Genomic DNA, 15,896 nt, shown 5'->3' with positions numbered 1-15,896 from the left:
GGAATTTGTTTATGGTTTCTGGGTTTGTCTCGAAAATGCTGTTGTGCGCTGGATTTTCCGGTGTTGAGCTCTGTTTTACTGCGTAGTGTGTGTGTTTGTGTAAGAGTGTGTGTCTGTGTTTGTGTGTGTGTGTGTGTGTGAAAGAGAGAGCGAGAGAGAGAGAGATTTCAATTCATCTTTAGATAACTATCACTTTTATCGATCCCACGTTCATTGACTCCGAAGGCAGTCACACTGGCCGTTCGGCCACCACAACTTTCAACAGGAAAGGGTAGATTAAGCTCCATATACAATGTATTTACAACACTGTTTCAGAAGTTTCCGAACTGCTAAAACTGGAATCATAGGCCTAACACAATATTCACCACTAGCCTACCACAGCCAATCAGAGCACCACTAGCTTACCCACAGCCAATCAGTTTCTGGCTGACGGGCTGCTGCTAGCCGCAAGTATAAAGTTCGTTCTGGGAAAAAATTGAGTGAAGCCACGTCTGCGGGGGCTGTTCACCCTGGAAGCGACCTCGTTGAATCCGAGCTCGCTGATTTATGTGCTCGTTTTAAAGAAAAAAAACAAACGGGGAATCTATCTCATCTCGTTGAATCCGAGTTCTCGTTGAATCCGAGTTACACTGTACTAAACACTTTTGCTTACACACGCATGACCCGCGTCTATTCACCAGCGTGACGTGTCGGGAGACGCTCTATGACTCTATGATGTGAGTATTGTGAGGCTGGCCTTGTGTCACAAATTCAACGTTTACGTCCATTGTTACAGACTAGGTAAACAGTGTGGTGAGCGACTGTTCATCTCACATACGATTTGTGTATAGTAGTGGGCGGGGGCTTATCGATTATGACTATGATGGATCACACACTTTCCTCACCAGCAGCTGAAAATTCATTGTTACCAATTGGTAAACTTGGGTAAGCAGTGGGAGAGACTTACACAACAAGATCTGTTCATTCATAGGCGGATCTATCATAATAACATCAGGTGACTGGATTCTCACAGCATTTGGGGCCAATACATAATTTATGATGAGAAATTCGTGTGGCCATCTTAGACTTAAGACAGGTATTTTTGGTTGTTGGTTGATAAAATATGGCAGCCACGTAGGACAGGTGACTGTTCTACACAGTGAAATAACATGTATGTATAGAAAAAAATGCAAAGGGGGAAATGGAAAGTGGCTGTCTGTACAGGTGGCCATATATTGCAAGGTGTGACTATAATTGGTCGCTTTTTTTATACACAAGGAGGCATCCCGCAAAAATGCAGTTTTGATTTTGAGAAAATCGAAGGTAAAGTTTTTGCTCCTTGTTCACTTTCTTTAAAAGACCAAACAAATACACCAACGAAACCAAACTTCTAGGAGAATGCCTACTTCTGGTGTAGGCCAAAATTTCTGGAAACCCCTGAAATCTGGGTTAGCCCGCTTGTCCTTAAAAGCGACCAATTTCAAGTTCAAGTGTAGGATGAAAGGAATAAAACAAACAAAGGAATGTTGGTGATACACATGAGGATGCTTTATTTACAAAAAGTGAGTCCAGTCTAATCCCAAACTCAAAGACTTATGTCAGAGCGTCTTCATTTCTAATGTATTCTCCAGTATCTGCCTGGTGAAACACCACGATTGTCATGGGGTCACAATTTCTGCAGTTTAGAGTTGACTTGGCAGCAACTCCAAACCCCTGAGAATTACAAAATAGTCAACAAAAAATTTTTCAAGTAGATTGTAATCAGCAACACATATCAGGATAATATCAATAATAATATATCTACAGTCGGGGCACATATTATAACTCAAACACATCCAAGGTTTTTGGGGGGATACGAAAGTCAAAATGACTCCAGATAACACACAACAGTACCGTACTAGAATGTAATCAGTGGAACAAGGGAGGCACCAAAAACACAACGGTAGGCCAATGATGTACACGGTGGGAACATGCAAGGCTAATGCTAATGAAGGCGAACGAATTCCCATTATTAATTATACAGTGGAACTCGGATTCAACGAGATGAGATAGATTCCCTGTTCTTTTTCTTCTTTAAAATCAATAAAAATAACCCGGATTCAACGAGCACTTAAATCAGCTAGCTCGGATCCAACGAGGTCGCTTCCAGGGTGAACAGCCCCCGCAGAGGTGGCTTCTCATTATTTTTCTCCCAGAACGAACTTTATCTATTCCCGGAAACCATCCATTGCACTTGCATAGTGAACCATTATTCACTTAGCCGATTGCATGCGACCAATCAGCAGCCTTTTTTAATACCAACACATGCCTTGTTTGCACATGCACATGTCTACTCTGGCGTGTGTCGGGGTCAGATGGTCGGCCTCCACACGTGTGGCTGTGTGTGCGAGGGGGGCACTAGCGGTCCGGGCGTTGAACGTCGCAGATACAAACACGTCACAGTCTTTTTCCCCCCTTTGCAACTGATCATTATTACAATGATAAGCTAGTCTTGACGTAGATCTACGTAATGAATTGTGCGCTGGTCTAAGGAATCAAAAGTTGTCATATGCTAGGCTCTTCACAGAACACAACTTTTTTTTGGTAAACAATCGAGATGACACAGGCGTGTGCATTTGAACGAATCGGTCTTTTTTTTTTTTTAACACGGCTCATAATATGCAGACATTTCAGGCACTACTTTTGACTTCTCTTTATTCATTACTTGCTATTTATATAACGAACACTCGGATTCAACGAGATTTTAGACCAGGCCCGGCGACCTCGTTGAATCCGAGTTCCACTGTAGCAGCACACACTTCAACTGCAGACTTCTCTAAGAACTGTCTTGTTTTAGTTGTAGTATAGTTTTTTTTATTGCCATTGGAGGCTCTGTTTTTTTTTCCATAAGAGGATCCACAACGCTACTTGGGTATCACCGAATGGAGTGACGGAGAACCAGATTGATCATTTTTGTATCTCTCGTAGGTTCAGGCGCTCACTGGAAGATGTCAAAGTACAGAGAGGGGCAGACGTTGGATCGGATCATCATCTGCTGTTAGCAAAACTCAAGCTTCTTCTCAAAAAGCATGGAGCCAGAACAGGAATCAAAAGAATGAAGTTCCAAGTAAGTCTTTTAGAAGGACACAAGAAACAGGAGTTTCAACTGCAGTTGAAGAACAGATTTCAACCCTTGGCGAATCTTGGTGAGGAAGACATGGAGGTGGATACACACTGGACCAAGGTCAAAGAAGTCTTTACATCAACATGTCAAGAAGTACCCAGAGTGAAGAAATGGGAGCACAAGGAATGGATTAGCCAACACTCATTGGATTTAATTAGGATAAGAAGACAGCTGAAGGCAGAAGCGAATGCAAGTAGAACAAGAGGATCAAGAGCGGATGCATTGGAGAAGTACAGAACAACAGCTAAAGAAGTCAAGAAATCACTAAGAAAAGACAAGGAGGAATTCATGAACAGGCTAGCAGAGAAGGCAGAGGAAGCAGCGATAGGAGGGCACATGCGAATCCTTTACCAGACCACAAGGACACTTTCTGGAAAATACGGGAAATCTGAAGTACCAGTAAAGGACCAAGAGGGGAAAAACATTTTTGTAAAGGAACCTAAGTCCAAACGATGGGTAGAGCATTTCAACAGTCTCCTGAACAGACCACCACCGAGTAACCCACCAAACATACTGCCAGCAAGAAATGAGTTACCAATCTGCTGTGATGCTCCTTCAAAACAAGAGATTCTGGATGCCATTAAGAAACTGAACAAAGGTAAAGCGGCCAGTCCCGACCAGATACCACCTGAAGCCGTAAAAGCAGATGCCAATGTGACGGCAGACATCCTCCTCCCATTGTTTACCAGGATTGAATGAGAGAAAATTCCCAAAAGATTGGAAAGAAGGACACCTCGTGAAGCTTCCAAAAAAGGGGGATCTCAGCAACTGCAGCAACTACAGAGGGATCACTCTTCTCTCAATACCAGGTAAGGTCTTCAACAGAATCATTCTGGAGAGAATCAAGACAGCAACGGATCCAAGACTACGGGATGAACAGGCTGGTTTCCGGAAAAATCGCTCAACCACCGACCAGATTGCCATGCTGAGGATCATTGTGGAACAGTCTCTGGAGTGGAACTCCCTGCTGATCGTCAACTTCCTTGACTATGAGAAGGCTTTTGACAGTGTAGACCGAGCAACACTATTGAAGCAGGGCTGCCTACCTCAAAGTCCCCATTTCAGGTAGATTCAAGGTCATTTTCAGGTAGATTGGCCCAAAATCAGGCAGTACAAAGATAAAGAAGAAAAAAAGATGATCGTTGCCCCACCGAACGCGCTTGCTTTCCGAGATATTGGGTCCTTATATTTTGAAAACTTGTTTGAGCATGCACATGTGTGCGTGTGTGTGTGTCTGTGTGTGCATGTTGCCATGCTCTCGCATGTGCCTATATATGTGTGTATATATATGTGCGTGGAGAAGGAAGGGGGTGTATGGGGGTGCACAAGTTATGATGAACAGTGGGTATGAAATGAGGCGAGGTTTTTTTTTTTTTTAAAATCATTTTATGGACTATCGTTCAAGGCACCTATCATTCAGTATTTAATCTGGGATTGAGTGCAGGGTGATTGCCAAACTGACTTCAAAACCCCTAGCCCATACCAACAGAAACTAAATTAAAACATAATTTTCCTGACACTATAATTTTAGCATCAGTTTCTTGCACCGCGGCCTTTTCCTGCTGCCGTAGACTTTATTGCATCAAACACCTCCCCTCAATTCCGACGCCCTGCAACACTCCTACTTTGAATGAACTTTGATAAGGCTTTCCCCAACAACCACCGGCCGGTCCCTTGCTCATGCCGTACTCATGAACTCTCACAGGTTCATTGACCGATCACGATGAGGGGCCTGACAATCTAGAAATTGGAGGACGCGTGTTTTCTTTTTCTCCCTTTTTTTTGGTCATTATAGTGACATCAGTGAGAATATCGATTTAATGTTTATGACCACACTGTGTTTTTTACCTCCATACTGCAGGTTACAAATTTTTATTAACTGTAAATCTGACGTCAACGAACTATCATCGGACAATTCTGAGCGCTTACGAAAGCGAAAGTAGATTTTGATTTTCCCAATGGAGTCTCAGTATTATAATAATAATAATAATAGATAGCATTTGTATAGCGCATATCCCCGCTCAGCAGCAGGCTCTATGCGCTTTACACTATATTATTACCCCAGCAGACCATAGAACACTCCGAAACATTCTCAGCTTCCCGGGAAGCATACAGTGCAAGCAGCCGATTAAGCGCTCAAACACTAACAAACTGACAAGATCTTTCGCTGTCTATAGCCGGGTACCCATTCCCACCTGGGTGAAGTGAGGGAAATTCGTGTAAAGTGCCTTTCCCAAGGACACAATGTCGGGCCCTTGACGGGATTCGAACCCACGACCTTACGGTTGCGAGTCCGAGAACCTAACCACTAGGCCACCGACGCGCAATACCTACACTTCCGATTGTCGCCATAGCCGCTCATTCGCGCGAAACGTACTCTCCGACTGGAGAAAGCCGAACGTAATATCACAAACGCAACCAGTAAAATATGAACTCAGAAGGCTTTTCAGATTTGGTTTCGAGGACTCTGCATTTTCTCGGGTCCCAGGTAATAAATTCCCGCAGTCCCCCTGCGTAGAACCCTTATTTGGTACTGACCAATTCTCTAGTCCAAGACAGATTTTAGAATGTTTTGCTTCAATACCGATTTTCCTTCTAAATTCACAATTCTGTTTTCTGGATAAATGAATTAAATGCACAGATTTTCCAGCCGCAGCAAAAAATTTAAGATAGACAGAAAGAAAGAATGAATGAAAAGAAGGAGGAAGATTATCTATCGTGAGTAGACAGATTTCAGCCGATATGCACGTGAAAAACTATTGTCGACCGAACAGCACAGATAGACAATGGTCGAGTGTACGAAATGCGCAATCTGGCAGTTTCTAATACAACTTATTGCCGAGAGTTGCCGTAAATATCTGACAAGTCACGGAGGCAAGTGCTGATCTCTCTCTCTCTCTCTACGCATGGAGTTGATATGATGATTCGGCAAGTACGGAACTTTCGGAATGTACGGATTTCCGTAAAAACAAAGAAGAATGGAAGCACTGCAGAATGTTTTTTAAAATTTTTATTCTCTGGACACCCATCGCAAATCCGGTAGTTTTGACATCTTATCGGTATGTCGGTAGAACAGGCCCAAAATCGATATCTACCGGAAAAATCGGTAGATTTAGGCAGCCCTGTTGAAGATACTGAGACACCACGGAATCCCACAGAAGTTGGTGAACCTCATTAAGAGTATGTACGAAGAGACAAGTTGCAGGGTTGTACATGATGGCCAGCTCACTAACAACTTTGACATCAAGACTGGTGTGAGACAGGGATGTTTATTATCACCGTTCCTCTTCATATTGGCAGTTGACTGGCTGATGAAGAAAACCACCAGAGGACACAGAAACGGTATACAGTGGACACCATGGACACAGTTGGACGATCTGGACTTTGCAGATGACTTGGCACTTCTGTCACACTCTCAGGAACAGATGCAAGCAAAGACGACAATTTTAAACAGCCTATCCGAGTCTGTTGGATTGAGGATCCATCCCGGAAAGTCGAAAGTCCTAAGGATAGATGCACGGCGAAAGGAGCAGGTCACAGTACAAGGAAATGCACTAGAAGACGTTGAATCCTTCTGCTATCTTGGGAGTATAATTGACAGAGAGGGAGGAACAGGCGCTGAAATAAAGTCCCGCATTGGAAAGGCTCAGGCTGCATTCATTTCTTTGAGCAGGATTTGGAGGACCAGGGATATCTCATTACGAACAAAGCTTAGAATTTTCAACTCAAATGTGAAGTCAGTCTTGTTGTATGGATGTGAGACGTGGAACGCATCCCATATGTGCATAAAGAGGATCCAGGTTTTCTTGAACAAGTGTCTGAGGAGGCTGCTGAGGATCAAATGGACTGACAGGATCACCAACGAGGAAGTATTAAGAAGAACCAGACAGAGCCTGGTCAGAGATGAGGTGAGAAGAAGACGTTGGCGATGGATTGGACACACTCTCAGGAAGTCAAGCAGATGCATAACAAGATAAGTGTTAGATTGGAACCCACAGGGTAAAAGATCAAGGGGAAGACCTCGTGGAACCTGGAGAAGAGTCACGGAAATGGATGTACAGAAAAGTGGGAAGACGTGGAGTGACATCAAGCGACTAGCCCAGGATAGGGAAAGGTGGAGAGTGTTTGTTCGTGGCCTATATCCTGACCCAGGGTGAGAAAGGCAATGATGATGATAGTTTTTTAGTTTAAGTAGAGGTTTTACGGCGCTCGCAACTGCATAAGGTCATATGAACGCCAGAAGATTAGAGGTATTGCAAGAGAGTAACAAACATTTTAAAAAAGAAGGGGAGATAAGAACAATAGATGTTTGATAGGAAAGAAAAAGCAAACCACATCAGAGGACCCGCCAACCACCAACTAGTATGGGGTTGTTTTTTTTCAATTAAGTAGAGGTTTTACGGCGCTCGCAACAGCATAAGGTCATAAGAGCGCCAAGGAGTGGATGTCGACAGAGAAGTCTTTACAGGGAATCAGGCTTACTCTGCTCACCTCTCTAGCTTTAAGTTTAGTATGGGGTTTAACTGCGCTCGCAACTGCATAAGGTCATATGAGCGCACGAAACACAAGTTAGTTTTATTCGCAGTTCACTGTACTGCTGGACACAGGTCAGTAGTTAGATCTTAAAATGTTAAAATATTTAAAATTCAGTGTAAATATATATTTTCAATCTAAAACAACTTTCCTAAATAACATAAAAACTTTAAATAATTCAATTTCACTCTATAATTTCCCATAAAGGCCTTCATAAAATCCAAAATTCTGTTGGGATCAACGACGAAAAAAATGTCTTGCAATTTTTTGCATTTAAAGTATTTCCTTCGGGTCTCTCCGAAGTCTAGACATTCGGTTAAAATGTGTCTAATTGTAAAATCTGTGTCGCATCCGACATAGAACGGCTTCTCTTCTCCCTGAAGGAGGTACTTGTGTGTCCCATGCGTAATCGAGTAAAAATAACTTTGTCTCTTCTGGAGAGGCCCGAAGGATTTCACGGTCCAGGTTTGGGTTTAATGTTGTGTAGTTTTTATTAGTTTGTTTTTTCCAATGGCTCTCCCACAGACTGGAAGTGTAAATTTCGACTTCATTTTTAAAGTCAGTCTGTGGGAGAGTGTTCGTCGTTGATCCCAACAGAAGGGATAAGGATTTCTTCGCCAGGTCATCTACCTGCTCGTTTCCTCGGATGCCCACATGGTTAGGTATCCACGCGAACACAATATTTTTCCCTGTTTCAGTTAAGGTGCGTATTTTCTGTTGCAGCCTAACTATTTTTGGGTGTAGGAGTGTGTAGTTTGTGAGTGAGGTGATGCAAGACAGAGAGTCCGAAAGGATAAGGAAAGATTTGTTAGGAGAATTTTCTACGGAGTTCAGTGCCATGTCAATGGCAGTGGCCTCCGCATAGAAAATGTAGGCTTCAGGATGGAGTCTCCTTTGGTGTGTACTGTTTGTTCTATAAGTTTTTTGTATTCTGCTTTAAATGTTTTGGTGTTGTGCTTGCTTTGTTGGGTGTGGTCAGCTGTAAGTCTACTTTTGCCTCAGAGAGGTGCCATGGAGGGAGGTCGGGAAAAAGAAATTGATGGAAGTCTTGTTTGGAAAAGTATGTTTTTGAGGTCCTCAAGGATTCTGAGGCCGAAAGGTTTGATGAGTTTTTCGTTGTTTTGGAATTTGTTTATGGTTTCTGGGTTTGTTTTAAAAATGCAGTTGTGTGCTGGGTTCTCTGGTGTTGAATTCTGTTTAATTGCGTTTTGTAGTGAGAGTTGTGTGCGTGTGAGTGATGGTATGTTTGCCTCGGCCTGGAGGCTCTCCACCGGAGAAGTGCGGAAAGCCCCACCCCCCCGAGCGAGGCGGAGTCCTTGGTTTTCATAGCTGCACACCCCTCTCTGTGGGTATCAGAGACAGCCTTGCTCAAAATCAGGGACATTGACTAATTATCAGGAACACCTTGTGTTTGTCAAGAAAAACTTACTGCCTTTTCGGTTTCTTTGCTTTACTTGGTCCAGAGTCTGACTTAGAACTCACCGACGAACGTTTTGACGCCATCTTTTCAAACGAATGAAGAAGCCGAGTACAGCGCATGCGTATCAGCTGACTTTGTCGAAACTGCACACTTGCCAACTCTCCCGAATTTTCATCATTTTCCCAAGCAACAGTTTAGAAGTATGCTTGACAAGTTGTTATTTTCCAGGACTGTCGGTCAAAATCCGTATTTCCGGGACAACAGCGATTTTTCGAGAAAATCCGAACAAAATACGGATGGCCCAGGACAGTGGGAGCTATGGGTTTTGCACTGGGTCTAGCATTTTTAGGGTGTGGTAGGTAGACTTGATAGCCGTAGTCAAGCCTGGATCGGACAAGGGAGATGTACAAGTGGAGAAGGTGTTTTGAGTCCCCACCCCATTCCGGATGCGATAGAATTTTCAAAGTGTTTAACGCTTTCTGGCACCTCACACAAAGGTTTTTGATGTGTGGTATGAATGTGAGTTTTCTGTTGAATATAACGCAGAGGATACGGGCCTGGTCCTGGTCATTCATTTCCCTGTATAGTGTCAAATCCGGCTGCAGTACACGTCTGCCTGATCTGAGAATGCCATACTTCCAGGTTGTGTCGAAGGCTTTTTCTAGGTCGAAAAAAGATGGCAATTATGTGGCCTCCTTCGGCAAACGTCTCGCGTATAAAGGTCTCCAGGCGGACCAGGTGATCCAGAGTGGATTGAGTTTTCCTGAATCCACACTGGAGGCCGCTCAGCGAGCCCGTCGTCTCCACACTGGAGACCGCTCAGCGAGCCCGCCATCTCCAGAAACCAATAGTCGCCTGTGGATCATTTTTTCTATAAGTTTGCACAGACAGCTCGTTAGTGCTATTGGTCTGTAATTGGATGGGTGTGTGTGGTCTTTGTTTGGTTTGGGTATTGAAATGACAGTGGCGAGACGCCAAGACTCAATAAGAATGGGTTCCTAAATTTAAATAGGACACTTTAAATTGTAAAACAATTAAACAAACATATATTTCTCTTCAAATGTATAAAAATAATCAGTATACTCACTAATGAACCACTCCCCGGGGCGATGCCACTAACTGAAGTGTCTTTAGGCCATTCCCAAAGGGGGGACATTTCTCTTTCATGCATAGTAGAATTGTAAATGGGCTCACTCATCAATGCCACACTCATAACTGTGCCTGATCTACAACAGGGAACTGCTGCTTTTTCTTTCCTAATCCTTACTATTGTCATTTCTCTTCTTCTTCTTTTGTATGTTTGTCACACTCTTGTGACCCAGTATTTCCGGGGTGCCTTGATAGTTGAAGCAGACTTTGTGCTGTTGAAGCTAGAGGGGTGAGCAGAGTAAGTCTGATTCCTTGTAAGGACTGTACTGTTGACATCAACCCCTTGGCGCTCATATTGCGATCGCCGTAAAACCTCTACTAAAACTTAAAACTAACTAATGAACTTTGTGTGATCCATTATCTCTATACATCACATTTGTGATTGTGACAGTTTGTCATTTGGGCCGCCTAAAACTTCCGAACCACTTAACTTTCAAATTTGACAAAATTAATGGTGGTTCAGAATCATTTAAAGGGTGCACAGTTTCATTGAGGAGCCTGAAGTCACTGAAGTTTAACTTTCAGTTTTTCATTAGTTTTGTTTAGATCTAATCTTGGGAAAGTCCGTCTTCTAAGACGCCATCATTGTAAACAAGTGAGGTTTCCATTCACGAGCCGTGCGCACAGATTCCACACCTTTAAAATGATGGAGTGTACAATCACGAAAGCGAAATAGAGAATCAATCTATACATCTATTATATCATTTGGCAACTTGGAAACACGACACTGTCACTTTTCTCTCAAGATTTATTGCTCCATTCCAGTAGAGTGTAAATGACTTTCAGTTGATGTTAACGCACCGATCATTCCTTTCATCAAAAGGGGGCCCAGCTAGTTTAAACATATTCAAGAAAAGTGGCAGAATATAAATTAAATAAGATAGGCTATCATGTGCACATGAGCGGCACACCGGCATGGCGTTCGCCTGCCGATTCTAGTCTCGCTTTTGCTCAGTCAAGGAAAGTTTCCAAACTTTGGTGCTTTCATCGACACGTATCAGTCCTAATACTGTTTCCATATTCTTACCAAAAAATGGATGAGCTTTCCCGCCATATATTTTTACTTCGAACATTTTAATAAAATCCATTTGAAAAAGCCTTTCTTCAAAGGTTTTTTTTTTTAATTTTATGAACTTTGCGTTAAAATCAAATCAGTAAAAACATACTGACAGAAACATCAATTTAAGTACTTTTATTGGACATAACTACATCATAATAGATTTAGTACGACCGGAGCACCGGTGTTTTTAAAATGCATGGGTTGTGGGGATCTCACGATTTTGTGTCCGCAAAAGGCTGAAAAGCCGATTTGGAGCCCAACTTTAACCCCAGTAATTCACACTAATTTTTTATATGTTCGCTTATCCGATGTTTTCACATTAAAGATTAAGGACAAAAGTTTGTAGATTTATGAAATTTTTAAAGAATACTGAAATTGGAAGCGAGACACAAGCGAGTTAATTTTCCCCATTTTTGCCGAGATCACCCGCGTATTGCATACCTACTATCATGCAGCCATGAAATCACAGCGAGCTGGCGACAAGCGTTTACCATGTGCAGCAGTGTTTCCCTTTCAGGCCACGTGGAAAACTGGAACCACGTCAGCGTTCTTGTTTCAAAATTCTAATAAGGAATTTCACAAAATAGCTTCTAATTTTATCAAATTCGATCTATCTCAGATGATGCACAGGCATTCAGCGGATCAATCGATAACATATTTTCCAGAACAACATCCTCAAAGAAATCACAGTGCAACTTTCTTGTTTCCAGCTTGATTAAAAAAAGGCAAATCCGCGAAGACTAAATCAATCTTTCTTGTCATTGGTTGCCAAATTTGGGGACGTTTAGATAATTTTTAGATGGTCTCCGCACCTTCCGAATAAGGAGAGTCAGAAAATCAACCGGGTGTGCTATAAATTAAATAAGTATGTTCCTGGGGTTAACCCTGGCAAAGGCGAGACTACCGTGTTTTCCAACTGCCGGCACAGGGCATGTGGTATTGCTACTTCCCCTCTGAACTATTTTGTCACCCCCAACAACAACAGACAAATGAACAGCACTCTGATCACCCTGGTGACTCCATCATTTCCCAGGAGGGTCAGTCCAAATGAAACACCCTACAAAGGAAATCTGAGTATGTTACTTTACAGCGAGTCCACATTTCATAAAGAACAGATGAAAAGTAATTCCGGTAAATTTTTACTTTCACTCCCACACACAGATGCACTGTTTCAGGGGTCAAACTGCTGTACTGTTTGCTGCAGATCACACATAAAGCCACTAAAACTGTCGCAAATCAATTATTTTCAAGACAATTTCAAATCTAACTGTAAAATATCAAATTATGGGTGTAAAAACAGGGGGCATGCCCCCTTGTAACCCCCCAGATTTTCTTTTACCCCAGTGGGGCAGGCCCCCCTGGAACCCCCCGATTGGTCCAAAGCATGTCTATCTCGGTTAAAAACAATCAAATATTTCAAAAACCATTAATTTGCGACGGAAATGAAGTTGATATTCGTGTTCAGCGCATCAATATTTAGTAGAAAATAGACAACTGGTAGCTGAGTGTGAGACGGGAGGGAAAGTAAAAAAAATACCGTAATTCCATTTGAACATACTAAACAGGATGATTAAAAATAAAAAGGAGTTTATTCATTTTTTTACCATTGTGACACAATCTATTCTTTCCTCCACAACAATTAGGTGGACAGTGAACAAAACTAACAAGTTGGCATCTGCATGTAAAAGCCTTGAGTTCCCTTCCAAAGCATAGAAAATATTTTAGAGTCGTCTTTCCACAGGGATGCACTATCTACACAGCTGGAGTTGGAACAGACAAAGAAGGTCGAAGCAGCCCCCTTCCTGAATGACATACTGAGTCAATGGGGGCTTAACTCCTTAGCCCCACCCCCAGTGGCTTGCAGTTGGAACCACTATGCCCATGGTCCGCCAGGCAGGGGCTCGGTTACATTCCTTTACGCAGACAACGTTACGTTAGGATTCGTTTTCAGCAATTTGCCAAATATTGGCCTCTCTTATTGGGAAATCTTTCATTACATGAAGTACAATCAAAATAGATGCATTTCTTTTGATCAATGCTCCCAACAGCTGAAGCTGAAAAATAAGGAAAATTTGGCCAGGGTCCAGCCCAGGGACAGTGTCCCAGCGGGGGAATCTATCTGCAAGTAAAAATGTATTGCCCACCAACCTTCAATGAATGCATAGTGGGATAATGGTTCATTGCAGGAAATGTGCAATCTGGCAGGTTTCTATAACATTAACTTATTGCCTAGACAATTACCGCAAATACAGTGGAATTTGGATTCAACGAGATCGCAGGGCCCGACCTAAAATCTCGTTGAATCTGAGTGTTCATTATAGCAAACATGAGGTTTTGTGTAGGTAATTACAGGCACTGAGAAAGTAATGTATAAAGAGAAGTCACAAGTGGAGCCTGAAATGCCTGCACATGAGCTGTGTAAAAAAAAAGACCGATTCGTTCAAATGCACACGCCCGGGTCATCTCGATTGTTTACCAAAAAGTTGTGTTGCTGTGTAGAGCCTAGCATACGGCTACTTTTGATTACATAGACCAGCGGACAATTCATTACGTAGATCTACGTGAAGACTAGCGTATCATTGTAATATTGATCAGTTGCCGAGGGGGAAAAAAAGATGTTCAACGCCCGGACCGCTAGTGCCCCCCCCCCCCCGACACGCACACACAGACACACGTGTGCAGGCAGCCCATCCAACCCTGACAGATGCTAGAGTACACATGTGTGTGGGCCAACAACGCAAGTGTCTGTATGAAAAAAGGCCGCTGATTGGTCGCACGCAATCGGCTTAGTGAATAATGGTTCACGATGCAGTAGCAATGGATGGTTTCCGAGAATAAATAAAGTTTGTTCTCTAAGAAAAATGAGCAAAGCCTGTTCACCCTGGAAGCAACCTCGTTGAATCCGAGCTCGCCGATTTAAGTGCTCGTTGAATCCGGGTTATTTTTATTGATTTTAAAGAAGAAAGAAAACGGGGAAATCTATCTCATCTCATTGAATCCGAGTTCCATTGTATCTAGAATTTACACAAGACGATGCGAAGGCAAAAACGGATTCTTTGCTACAAAATTTCAGCAGCCCTACGTTTATGAACTTTTTTACAGATGGAGATGATAGTATTGATGGGGAAGCAAATGGAATTGTCGGATTTCCGAAAAATATGAAAGATTGGAAGCACTGTTTGATTTAATGACCATATTAGCGATGTGTTTGTCACTCTCATGTTTTGTACCTCTAAAGAGGGCTCCAGCACAGTGAGAAAACCCACTACGAAGATAACAGTTAAGGCATTTACAACCAATAATAACCATAAAGATCTTACCAAAGGCAAATCATTCATGTTGTAGACAATGACTCCCTGATACTGTTCTGTGCTCTCCGTGATACGACCCAAGCCCGACTTCATCACATGGTGGCCATAGAGGAACTGCTGCTCTGCACTAGACTTCAGCCACACTTTGTGCTGGGAAAAGAAATGAAAATGATGGTGTTATGCTACAAATGTGTTATTAATTTTTTTGAAAAAATTAAAACAAAAACAAAAAAGTTCCCGGCTTTCAACGAACTTAATAAAAGTTTATGTGTAGAGAAATAAGAATTCAAAATGCCTTCAAAAAAAGGCATCAAGTAGCACAGCAGTAATTGTGACCCTGGCACCTGCCTGATAACAGGCTGTCATCAGTCTCTTGAAATAAAAATGAGAAGGCAGTCTCAGCATCAGCTTAATCATAACTTTGTCCAAGTTGATTTCAGCCCCCACATTTACTTTTTGAAATTTAACCTCCAATACACTGAAATAAACATTACTGTCAGTGTTACAAAAGTATGATAGTGATAGGAACACAACCAGACAGACTGAACTTATTTACCTTGGCATAAGGGGCAAGATAGTCTAAGGCAGTGACATGTAAATGAAACTTTCCAGATTTAGTGAACTTTCCAAAGCAAGAACCAATGCTCAGCAGACATTCCCCAGCGGCTGAACTTCCAATTTTCAGTTGATCCTCACTGGAAGAGACAAAAGAAAAAGCAGTCTTAGAGCCAGAGACAATCACTGTTACAACAAAATATGATACTGAATAGACCATATACAGTAGAACAAGGCTATAGCGGGACATTTTGTTCCAGAAGAAAAATCCTGTTGTAAGCGAGTCCCCGCTAGAGGAATGCAAAGGGGAAATTACCGAAAAACTTCTAAAAATCCAAGTTCCTTATATCAATAAAATTTGCGCTTTTGATTAGTCATCGTTTTCTTCGTTGACTATCTTGGCTTTTAATCCGAGCGAGAATCATTTCCCTTTGTCATTGTTGGAAGCCATCTTTTCCTCGGTTTCGTTTCTTGTGTTGTCTATCATACCGGAAGAGCAACTGTAGAACCGGTGAAGTGGATGTGTGCGTATGTCTGTGAGCATCAACGATTGTACTTCAATGAATCAGGAATCACACACTACACATTCTCCTCTTCTTTTACTTTTTGGCCTAGCCTAGGAATAGGGCTATGGCCTATACACTCTCACAGGGTTGGGTTGATTTAAATCAGTTGATTTTTTAAATTTAAATCAACTTGATTTTTTAAATAAAAATCAGTGATTTA

At 42.2% G+C, this 15,896-nt stretch overlaps 1 protein-coding gene across 2 annotated transcripts in view; it reads right to left on the bottom strand.

Annotated features, from left to right (window-relative positions):
• Positions 1-1,503: 1,503 nt before the first annotated feature.
• The window catches only part of LOC101856956 (60S ribosome subunit biogenesis protein NIP7 homolog), a 49,252-nt gene continuing 34,859 nt past the window's right edge, over positions 1,504-15,896 (bottom strand). For both annotated transcript variants that reach the window (XM_005093957.3, XM_035968661.1), the window contains exons 3-5: positions 15,172-15,310; positions 14,625-14,765; positions 1,504-1,692 (exon numbers count right to left, since the gene is read on the bottom strand). In XM_005093957.3, coding sequence (XP_005094014.1) covers positions 1,573-1,692; positions 14,625-14,765; positions 15,172-15,310 — 400 coding nt within the window. In that variant the 3' untranslated portion in view covers positions 1,504-1,572. The remainder of the gene's footprint in view (positions 1,693-14,624; positions 14,766-15,171; positions 15,311-15,896) is intronic.

This window comes from Aplysia californica, unplaced genomic scaffold (genome assembly GCF_000002075.1).
Source record: "Aplysia californica isolate F4 #8 unplaced genomic scaffold, AplCal3.0 scaffold00073, whole genome shotgun sequence".
Taxonomy (NCBI): domain Eukaryota; kingdom Metazoa; phylum Mollusca; class Gastropoda; order Aplysiida; family Aplysiidae; genus Aplysia; species Aplysia californica.
This window is presented reverse-complemented; position numbering and strand designations above follow the sequence as displayed.